This window comes from Phaethon lepturus, unplaced genomic scaffold, assembly GCF_000687285.1.
Source record: "Phaethon lepturus isolate BGI_N335 unplaced genomic scaffold, ASM68728v1 scaffold5621, whole genome shotgun sequence".
Lineage (NCBI taxonomy): Eukaryota > Metazoa > Chordata > Aves > Phaethontiformes > Phaethontidae > Phaethon > Phaethon lepturus.
In genome coordinates this window covers 410-12613 of record NW_010519718.1, presented here as the reverse complement: position 1 = coordinate 12613, position 12204 = coordinate 410, and the positions used below count along the sequence as shown (strand labels likewise).

The 12204-nt window shown below is 38.9% G+C and overlaps 1 protein-coding gene across 1 annotated transcript in view; it reads right to left on the bottom strand.

The window, feature by feature from the left end:
• Positions 1-12204, bottom strand: part of NFX1 (nuclear transcription factor, X-box binding 1) — a gene marked incomplete at its 3' end in the record, with an annotated part of 51420 nt that overhangs the window by 38827 nt on the left and 389 nt on the right. The window contains exons 2-3 of the mRNA XM_010297129.1: positions 5151-6200; positions 3282-3443 (exon numbers count right to left, since the gene is read on the bottom strand). Of these exons, the coding sequence (XP_010295431.1) occupies positions 3282-3443; positions 5151-6200 (1212 nt within the window). The remainder of the gene's footprint in view (positions 1-3281; positions 3444-5150; positions 6201-12204) is intronic.

Below are 12204 nucleotides of genomic sequence, written 5' to 3'. Positions count from 1 at the left end.
GAAACTCAGAAGCCATCTTTGAGGCCAATACTGGATTGGTACAGACCACTACTTGATCTGGAAGCAGAAGGCAGGGGCAGCAGAGGGAGCAGAAGAGAGACAGTTGTAATAACTCAAATATCTCCAATCCTTCCAGCCAAAATGAAGATACCAATAAAACTACCGTCCCTGCAAAGAAGGGAGCAGATGGCTTAAACTTTGTTCTACCATTGTAAGGGCACAAGTCAAACACCATTAAAATGTTAGTTTTTACAAGAAGTAGAAGGGAGGGGAAAAGAGACAACAATTTCCCCTTTGTAAACATAATACAGTAAAAGATCTTGTGTGCAATGCAGGTATTTTTGTAAAGATTGACCTTAGCTGTGCAATATCCAAATGCCACATTCCCCCAAGACATAATTCAAATTGTTAATAAGAATGCTTCTTAAGAAGAAAGTTATTTTCTTCCTTATAGGAAAGAATCTTTCCACATGATGGCAAAGCGATGCCTAGCAGAGCTCCTCCTCCTGACCTGGACATCTCTAATACACAATGAAAATCCATTCCCTAGTTCTGAGTGCCGCTGACAGTCTACATTGTAGAAATACTGAACACTGGATGTCAACCACAAGTCTAATGTAATCAGATCAAGAATAAAGCAATGCCCTATTACTCCCCACAAGATAATCAGGAGATTCTTTCACCCAGCTTAGCTAAACTAAAAGTCATTTTTCAGATGACCATCAAGACAACAGAAGGTAAAAAAGTCTCTGAGGGAAGACACCTTCAGTAAAACACATCTGAAAGAGTCCCCAAGAAGACAGCTACTGCAGGGTGCGAGAAGACTTTGTTATGGTAACTCAGGATAGTTCTTCACTTCTTCCCACCTGAGAATGTAGAGTCCCAAGCATATTTTATCTCACTGACATGGCAACCCAGGATAGTTCACTTCCCCCATCATCTATGCCCACCTTTGCATGGCTGCCAACCTGACAGCCAGCAGCAGATCTTTGAATCTGGACAGCAGCATTTGCATTACATCAGCGAGTTCACTAACAAGCAAAACAGGACATTGCAGATGTAAAATATATTAATCAGTGCCAGTTTTATTATCCATCCCTGTGGTGCACTCCTTTGAGCTTCACTCCCTAGTAGGGTTCCATAGTGTTGGGCCCATTTGATTAGTACTGGTGTCCTGGGGCTCCCACCACAGTAATGCTACACTTTCATTACAGCCAAAGCTTTCACTTGCCGAGTGTTGCACCTTGTCCCCGACAGATTCGCACCTGCTTTTCCCTCGTAACAGATACCCATTACTATTGATCTGGAAGAATGTTATCTACCTCATCCAAGTATTCAGGATTTCTCCAACACAATGCTGTGATCACAAAAAAACCAACTGAGACATTACATACACATACATACTTTCAGCCTCCTACTCTGTGTCATAGAAATAAGAGCTGCTGTAGGGCTCCAAATGGAGGGACATTCTCATTGAAACATTCAGTTGCTTCAAGAACATAAAAGAATGAACATTCTCGTGTTCTTACAAACAGAATATTCTCACTCAGCTGGAAGTGAAATAGAGCAGTGAAAAGTTTAGTTGCTGAGATTAGATAAGATTTCCCAGAATTCATTATAACATTTGCAGAATTGAGCAGATTTTAAGTAAATCATGTCCAAAAAACACACCTCAGTGTTTTTTCCTCTTCCAGAAAAACAGCAAATTATTAAGTTAGGTACATTACAGTGCCCTGTTTCTCTTCTGGTAGACAGTAATTACTGCCAGGGGTCTAGTGAATGCCTGCACATTATACAAAGCCTGAAAAGTAGACTCTACACCAAAACAACCTACCATAAAACAAATACACTCTGAACTACAAGTTCTGATCAAGATGGGGTAGCAGGGCCTTGCAGGTCAAGAAATACGCATTGGTGTCCTTAGTGGAGCTAGGGAATCAGCTCTGCTGAGGCCACCACCTTTAATTTCAATTAATGATTAGCTCAAGTTCTCTCATACACAGAATACAGTAACATATTTAGTGCACAAATTCTTAAAAGAAAAGCAAATGGCCAAAAGATATGGCTATTTGAAATAGTCAGGATTCTATGATCTAATGTCACTTTCTTGACAGATAAGCAAAACATCCCTTACGCAAGCAGATACTCTTTTGATCAAGCAATAAGCTGTTTCAGGGAGATAAATCAGCTCCAAAGAAGGTGACAGAAAATCAGCTAAGAGAAAAAGGTTCTCAGCAGTCACTCTCAGTTTGGCTTAGGATCTCAGTCTTGCCCAAAAATCTGTTCCCTTCTCAAACATTCCAACGCCTTTATGTTTCAAATCTCATGCTGATATTTGTAACTGCCCTTCTACTGTCCATATGAAGCATGACCCTACCCAGAAATCTGTCTATGCATCTTCAGAAATCCAAGAACTCTGCAACCAATCCTTTCTGCAGGAGATCTACAGTCCGTAAGAACTGTACTCCCCTCTGTACTGAACTTCCCTCAAACACTTGGAAGTAGGTGACAGACTGTATTTCCTCAGTCTGCCCAGAGACAGAAAGACAAATTAAAAATTATAAAAGCTAAACAAGCAGTGTACAGAAAAAATTAATTCAAGATAAATATTAGGCTTCAGAGTATGTCTACATGACAACTGAACACAGCAAAGAGGCTGCAATTCAGCCTTAACACAGTATCCAAAGGGCAGAATGTAGTGGTATGCGAGTTCCAAACAGTGGTATAATACAAAGAATCTGAAACAGTTTAAGCTAATGACAAAGGCAGAAGCTTTCTGCCTTCTCTGAATTTCATTTTATTGCATGACATCAGTCACAGGTTTCATGAGTATTTTGTCTGAGAAGAGAACTAAGTGGTTGAGTAAAAGCAGTCAACTAATGCTTGGAGTGCTGCTTCTGTTTGACTGCTCAGCCAAGCACAGATGAGAGAAGATGAGGCATTTCTTGGTGTGTAAAAACACAGCCACAGAGCTTTGCATCTTGATGGACTTGATTTCATTAAGTGATCTTACACTTATGTATCCAAACCTGGAAATTAGTTTTAGCTAGAATACTACAAGGAATCAAACCAGTTAGGAGGATTACACAAAGCACCTAAAGAACTGTGAAAAAAAAAAAACATTTTTTGTTTAAAACTTGCTTTGTTTACAGCTTACTGGTTAGCTTAGACACTATTTTAAGTATTTTGCCAACATATGAAACACATGAACTTTGCTATTATCTCACACATTTGAGACAGAAAGTGTGAGACAGAAAGTGTGTGCAAGAGAGAATACCAACCTTCAGCTTGTGAAGCTGGCGATCGTGCCCACTTCTTAATGCAATTCAGGTGGAATACATGGTAACAATTCTGACAGCTCCATACTGGGGCTACTATTCGGACCACCTCACAGCATACCATGCATTCATACTTCTCTGTGGTCAGCTGTTCAATCAACGACCCTGCAAATAAAATATATTACTTGTGCATGAAACATCAGTTAACTGAGAAACAAAATTAAAATTAGATTCCAAGATTTCATTTAAATTATAACAGGTATATTATCAGCAAGGTACTAATTTACTCCTGCAAGACTCCAGTTTGATAGTTGGTATGCATTGCTCTAGTTTCAGAGCAGGAAGAGGGATTCCCATATGAGATTGTCATAAAAGTAGCAATAATAATTTCCACTGATGAACAGCAATCTCTCTGATCTTACAAATTAGTAGTTTTATTTGTCTATATTACCTGCTGCAAAGAAAGCATCCCCACCTAAAGCTATACCATACTCAGAAGGGATAGCTGACCCATAAATGGTTAAAAAGCACAGACTCAGTCCCCTGAAAATAATGGCAGATACCATTTCCAAAATAGCTCCCAACTAAAGCATGCAAAGAAAGACTGCCATTTTGGAGGGGGAATTTCCTTAAGTTCCCTGTAAGAGATTACTTCTCTTCCCGCTTATTGTAAATGATGCTTCTCATTCAATAATACTGCTGGGAGAAAAACTGAGGTATCTTTAATTTTATGATTTAAGTAGAACCCAGGAGCATGAGAGTTAAATATATTTAAGTTAGAAAGGATCAAGGAGGATTTTGATCCTTGAGCTTCTCCTAAGGGAACAGGAGCTATCTTATGCTTCCTGATTATGCTACTACTTTCTCAGCTCTGAAGGAGAAGAGACACCGAGAAGCAAAATCTTCAAAAGATTCAATACCACAGTTAAGATAACAGGAACTAGGCCTCCTGTCTCTATCACTCTGGGCAGCAGGAGACCAAGCTGAGATGCTCTGTAAAAACCAACTAAACATAATTCTTAGTGTTTGTTCAACTGGAAAGGGATAAATTAAAAAAATAAATTTAAAATTAATTTTTTTTTTATTATCTTTTTAATTTCTCCTTCCTTATTGCCTCTGGCTGGGTGCTATAAATAACAGGAGACTACTTTCTCAGTGCACACTTAAGCTTATCTCAAACAGTAAGAAAAAGCTCGCTAGGCTGTCTAGAAACAGAAACCAGTACGGTGGCATGGAAGAGATTCAGTTGATTTCCATTTAATGTTTTAAGTCCCAAATGGTATGAGCTGGCACAAAATTCACTCAGTCAAAACCTGTGGGTCTGCTTTACACTGTCAAGGGCACATGCTTCTATTCTGAACTTCCAAAAATAGTATCCAGAGACTTTCTCCATTTCTAATTACCTTTTGATACTACCTGGGGAGGTGGGGTGTGTGTGTGTGTGAAATTCCAGTTAGGAACAGAATACAGTTCCTCTGTCTGGCATTTTCCTACTTCTATATACAACATGAGGAAACTTACTCTGCAAAAATCAGTTTTAGGATTGTCCCTCTCAAGTCCCATTGTTCAGAATGCTCAGACTTTTACTCCCCACTCCCGCAACATACATGTTTTAACATGGTGCTTGATCAGGCCATCATTTGCAGTTTGATAGTAAAACAAAATAATTTAAACAAAATCTGTTCTTCCCTAGTAAATTTACAGAACACCTCCCCACTCAGAAACTGCACATTTACATTTAATTCTACCCTCTGAAACTGCTACTGACCTAATGCGAAACAAGCCTCTTTACCTAGTCAAATGTGAAGGCAGTTTAAATTATTCAAGATCATATCTTTAGTACAGGAGTACAGGACAGTCTAGAAAGCTTACCTGTATGAGTTTCTTTGTTTTTTGGTACATCACTCTGCTTTTTCCAGTACTGGGTCCAGCTGAAATGAAGTGCAGGTGCCTGATCCCCCCTTAGCAGGAACTTTCGTCCATTACATCTGACAGAATCAGACAACTGATGCCTGGTTTCACTGGGCAAGTTATCATTGTTTTTGTGAACACAGAGATCTTTCTTCCTCTCATTTTTATCTTTTGGAGTATATGCAAGAGAAGACTTCTTACCTACTTTTGTGTTTTTACTACGGTGATAATCATGTCTTTTCTGACACTCCTTTTCTACCGGAGGTTTATTCCACACAGGCTTCCGGGGATATCTTTTGTTTACATAATTGTAGCCTTTCTGCTCATCCCCACTACCAACAGGTGCATCACAGAATGCTTTTCCAACAGATGATTCTGAAGAGTCAGACTGAGTCAAATCCAAAGATGGAACATTTCCAAACAGCTCTACTTTCTGTTTAGAGCTCACTCTCTTTTCCCGGTCATGTACCTGCTTTCCCTTCTCCCTGAAACCTCTTCCAGATGCATGCATCAGATGCGTTTTCTTTGGCTTTGCTCCTCTACTATCTGCATTAGGTACCTCCCTGTCACTCTCCGAGGACAGAAAGTCATTGTATCCCCTAGGAGGTGCTCTTCTCCCAGGTAATATTGCAGCATCTGAAGTTCCTGGACCTGCAGCAACATCAGCAGTACTTTGCCTTATCTTACTTCTAGTACATGTGCTATCGTTTCTGGATCTGTGCCATCTCTGGCTTTGCAAGTTGCGATTCTTCAAACTTTTACTGGTACCAAAATACTGGTGGAAGTCTTCAGAATTCCCATACTGACCTTCTGGATTACAAAAGCCATGATGCTTTGTGGAAGAGCTTTCATAATCTGTACCTCTTTCAGAAGACAGACTAGGACATGGTAAATTATTTCTATTCTGATTACTGTTAGAGTCTTTCCTATCTTTATTTACCCAGTTTGTATCTGTGAGCGGTCTTTCTCCTGGAATGGAATCAGCAGCATCAGGATTGAAATTTGATGCACCTAAAAAGTGAAAAAAAAAAAAAAACAAACCCACCTATAGACTATTAAATAATAAGCATTTATTTTCAGCAAAACTACCACACATGCAAACACCTGGAAGTTCAGTCAGTCCCACACTTGACAAAACAACTGCAAACAAATTTCCAGAAACTAGAGTGCTTTGTGGAGGTTACCTTCTCTCATCATCATTGGAGAAAGACTGTGATGATCCAGAGAGAGGATAAGAACATAAAAACCATAAGGTGAAGGAAAACATTTGAAGCACCACTGTATGTATACAAGACATTCAAGTGTGATCATAAGCATTAACATGTGCTGAAGCTTCTCCTAGCATGTTTACATATACACACAGCTCTGAAGTGGTCCGGCAGTTGGACTCGCTCATTGTAGGTACCTTCCAGATGAACTATTCTATTCTATTGTTAGGACTGCAGACTCTAGTAGGTACAAAATATTAGGCTTACACATCTGAAAGAATTTGGACTGCAAGCAGTTTCCCTGGAAACATCCTATTTTTTCACATTTGCACGTGTATCCTGTGTAAAGAAGTCAAAATATAAAAGTTGTCCTTTTTACTTTCTATAACTACACTTATTTCAGTTTTTCCGATGTTTTGCAGTTTCTTTTCTATCACTAATAAAGAGGACTACAAACATAAATCACAGTCCTTTTACGTTATAATGTAAACAGCAGTCATTCAATATAGATAACTTAAAATAGTTTCACATATTTTGATCTGAGACAGGATGCAATCCTATAATTACATATAAACCTTATTTGAAACAACCCATTTTATTAGTCGGTTTAAGTTTTCTTAAAGACCCTAAAATTTAAAGTCTGACAGATAAATATAACAAGGTAAGTCAAATGGCTTCTTAAAGTTTAATAAAATTATGTTTTTAAAAAACCACACAGCTTGCCTCTACAAAGTATATTGTATTATCAAAGACCATTGTTTATTCAGTTATAAGATATGGTATGTAAAATGTATGCATGAATTATAAAAAAATTGCTGCAGAGGGCTCTCAAATGAATGCAGTAAATAAGCTTGAGAAAGTATGTTCTGTAGATCAGTAAAACATACTACCTTATACTAACATTAAAAACATGCTGGACATGGCTTTAAAATATAGTCAAATTGACTTTTGAGCGTGGCCTCCAAGAAACATAACCAGAACTTGAAATGTAGCTGTGGAAGTGATATTTTTGAAAGCACTTTTCAAAGAATTTATTAGGTTTGAAGAAACAGATGGGAAACCAGGATTCAGATATTTAAAAGCACCTCCAAAATATGAATAATTCATTAGGACTTTTTATATCACCCACGAATAGGATTTCTATTCTTACTGTCAGCTTTTACATGATAAAAAAAATTCCAAAGTGATAAATTCTACTAAAACCCATTTCTGTCTGCCAAGACAAGAAGCAGCAAAATACACACACAGGTGTAATAATCAATAACTAATGCTGGTTCAAATTTCCTCTGATATGTTTACATGTACATACACATAAATCCCAAGAAAAAGGGAACTTCCAAAGCTAAATTCCAGCCTGTATTTCTATAAAATAAACAAAGAAAATCACAGTACCTTTAGAAACAACCTCTACATTGCAGATTTTAATATCCCCAAGAGCTTGAATGTGAATTAAAATGAAGCATATGAAACTCATATGGTTTCATGCCTATTCTGCCGTAACATTACACATTACATGACCTCTGCATTAACTGTGGACAGAACCAGAATACCCTGGCAAAGTTAGGTGGTCTGTGTGAACTATCCTTCAGAAAAAGTTTTATGAGGACATATGAAAATATAAAGCAAATTAGTAAGCATATGTCTCATTTTAGTAAGTACAAGCTTTGCTTCAAAAACAGAGCTTATTTTAGGGACCAGTAGAGCCAAACTTAGTAACTTAGGTACTTTTTTTATGAAGACATTAATAATGACATTTGAAGGTGCCACTGAAAGACATCATGCCTAAGTGACATTTCTTAGCAGTTTCAGCAAAATCTAATTGAATTTAGCTTGAAGAGCCATTAAACAATGTACACTAATTAGGCAGAGACTGTATGATAATTAAGAATAAATATAAGAAAGAAAATATTTAAGAAGTCCAGCCAGAAAAAAATTATAATAGGTGCAAGAGTCCACAGAGTAGCCCCTTAAGTGCCAGAGGTAGTACTTCTTTATTCTTAAATGCACTCAGCTCTTTCTCCCAGGTAGAAATAACTCTGATTTTCCTTCTGAAGCTTCAGATCAATACAAAACTGGAACTAAATAAATAACACTGAAGAAGACTGTACCAGTCTTTCGACCGGACTAGCATTTATTTTTAAGTGACCACTTCTTATTGAGATACCCATAAATTCAACCAAAAATAGCATCACCATGAATAACGTGTGCAGTTTTGGGCTCCACAATACAAGAAGGCAATAAAAATATTATAACATGTCCAAAAGAGGGTAGCAAAGATGGTGAAAAGACTACAGGACATGACTTAGAAGGAGCAGCTGAGGATACTAGCTTTGTTCAGCTTGGAGAAGAGGGGACTGAGGGGTGACCTCATTGTTGTCTGTAGCTTCCTCATGAGGGGGAGTGGGGAGTGAGGTGCTGATCTCTTCTCCCTGGTGGCCAGTGATAGGACACGAGGGAATGGCTTAAAGCTGTGTCAAGTGAAGTTCAGATTGGGTAGCATTAGGAAAAAGTTCTTCAATGAGAGGATGATCAAGCACTGGAAAAAGCTTCTCAAGGAAGTGGTCATGGCCCCAAGCCTTTCAGTGTTCAAGAAGTGTTTGGATAATTCTCCTAGATATCTGGTTTAACTTTTAGGTTGCCCTGCATGGACTCAGGAGTTGGACTCAATCACCCGTTTGAGTCCCTTCCAACTCAGGATATTCTATGATTATATGTTCTGTTTATATACTGGCTCCCACTAGGAGACAATAGTAATTTCAGGACAGATGTCTTCAGTTTTAAAGCAATTCAAATAACCTATTCTTTCACCTAAAGGCAGACAATAGTATAGAGTGCATACATAACAATCTATTTGTGTCAACACTGCATATATCCAGACAACAAATGGCCCAGTCAGCCGAACACAAGTTACAGGGAAGACGCTCCCTGCAGGTCTTATGGTACCTATAATATATTACACTGTACCTCAAAAACCAACCAACCAGGAATGGTGCATTACAGAAATCTGAGGCTCTCCCCATAGCATTGGAAGCTTTAAACCTCTTCCTCACAAAACACCAAGCTTTATCTTTTCTGTCTTCTCTGATCGTTTTATTCACCTACAGCATCCTATCATTCCCAAAGACACCATATATTTACAAAAGTTGGATTTCTTTTTAAACAGGAAATACAGTTTCAGGCTTAAAGTCTCAAGCAGTGCAACCCATTTTCATGCAAAACAATCTGTCTGCCCCAAATTTACTGTTTATTCCAACTGTAATGGCTCATCTAATGAAAGATACCCTCCCTTCCCACAACCCTTGCCAGAAATCATTACAGAAAGATTAACACACAAAACCATCATTGCCATAGAAACACAGAACGGCTGAGGTTGGAAGGGACCTCTTGAAATCATCTAGTCCAAACATCTAGCTCAAACAGGGTCAGCCAGAGCAAGTTGCCCACAACTGTGTCCAGCTGGGTTTTGGATATCTCCAAGGATGGAAAGGCCACAACCTCTCTGAGCAACCTGTTCCAGTGTATGACCATCCTCACAGTAGAAAGGCTTCTTCTTCTGTTCAATGGAATTTCATGTGTTTTAAGTGATACCTGTTGCCTCCTGTCCTTTCACGTAACACCACTGAGAAGAATCTGGCTCCATATTCTTTACTTACTCCCATCAGGTATTTGTACACAGCACTAAGATCACTCTGAGACTTCTCTTCTCCAGACTGAACAGTCCCATTTCTTTCAACCTCTCCTTATATGAGGGGTGCTCCAATCCCTTAATCATCTTCATGGCCCTTTGCTGGACTCACTCCAGTATGTCCATGTCTTCCTTGTACAGTGGAGCCCAGAACTGGACACAGTGCTCCAGGGCAGGCCTCACCAGTGCTGACTGGAGGGAAAGGTGCACTTCCCTTGACAAACTGGCAATGCTCTTCCTGATGTAGTCTAGGACACTGCTGACCTTCCTTACAGAGAGGGTGCATTGCTGACTCATGGTCTGCTTATAGTCCACCAAGGACCCCACGGTCCCTGCAGATAGTTAACCCCCCTGTGTATACTGGTGCACAGTGCTATGTTTTTGCTCTTTTATGCTCTTGTCCAAATTCAGTGCATCCACATTTTGAACAGAACATGAAGTTTTAGCTAGCCCATTTCAAGATGACATAGCAGAAATCTAAAAGCAGAGAAAGAAATACAACTTTGCTGTAAGTAGCTTCACCATCCTAAGAGAAGTATCTATGACAGAATGGATTTTACAAAAAGGAGAATAAATGTATTATAAGTTTTCACTTTCCTTTTCATACTTACAGTGGACTACTCAATGCTTTACAGCATTAAACTCCCTTCAGTTTAATGATGCATTGTACCATGTATAATGACCCAGCTGTCATTGTGAAGGCAAAAAACCATAACTACATTCAACAGCAACGGATAGGAAAAAAAAAAAATCTGTTAATGGCTATTAAATACAAATACCACCTGTCCCATCTAGGTGCACAGGGCTGGAAACTAGAAAGGTGTATCAATGTGAATAATCGTTCTACAACTGCCTTGTTTCTTATATTTTTCCCCTTTGTCTCTTATACTTGTTCCCTGGGTCTCAATAATTGTTCACTATTGGCAAAATATCCTGGATAGGCTGCACGTGTGTCATGACCCAAAACTGTCATTCTTCAACCTCAACTCCTTCCCTGATTTACCCTAACAGCAGAAATATCTTTCATATTGAAGATCTCAAAATCATACATTTGCTCTGTCTATGAAGTTGAAGGGCAAAACCCAGGTCCCATTCTAATACTGCAGAAGCACAATTCGAAACTTACCTATGAGATAGTTCTTGACAACACAATATGTATTGCCATAACAAGAAATTAACTCCAGAACTTAATGCCATGACAGTATCTGTGTTAGATTAAGTATTACAAAGCAAATGTAGAAATGGTGTACCATCCAGGCTAATCTACTGCTTTTCAGTAAAGCTATTTTTAGCTCAGTACACCTATTTAAGGCTTTATTCCAATACATATACACTGTACAAATGGTTTCAGGACCAGAACTGACTCACAGCCTGACAGCATGGAAGACACAGCCAAGCAGGTATTTGCCTGCACTAGCTTCTCTTTACTGAAACTATCAGCCTCTGTTCTGAACCATGTACCAGGCTATTCCACTTCCCACAAGGCAGCTGTGGACCCATTTGCATCCCATCAAAAAATCAATTCAAATAACTTTTCTGTCATGATAGCCAGGCTGTCAAGAACAGAGAAGAAAAGATAGAGGATGTTATTTAGGATACAGGCAAATGATAACATTAATCTGAATTAACATCAGGGTGCTGCAAAACTCGAGATTCATGTTTTCTTTTTTCCGCCCAGCCACAGAAGTCCAGGATTCTTCCTGGCAGAAAACCTAACGACTCTATAAACAATAAAATGAGTTAGCTCATCAAGTGACCCCAAAGTGACATTGATTACCTGAGAAGTCTACCCAGATTGCAAGAAAAATCAAGAGACATGATGAAAACACTAAATGTCATTAATGACTCTGGGCAACAGTGTTATTTCTAGTAACACAGTCAAGAGACAATTACATAAGTGTTCTTTTATCATCAAGTGCCCATAATACATGATAAATTACTAAATGCGAGGCTGGAACAGGGATCTCGAAAGGCTGTTTCCCCTTCGTTCTCAGCAGCCACACCCAGTAAAATGAAAGTTAATCTGAACCTGCATCATAAAAGCCAGCAGGGTAAAACAGACGAAAAAAACCTTTTCTTGCACTCGTGGCGTTCCATCCCACTCCTGGCCGGGTCCCCAAGC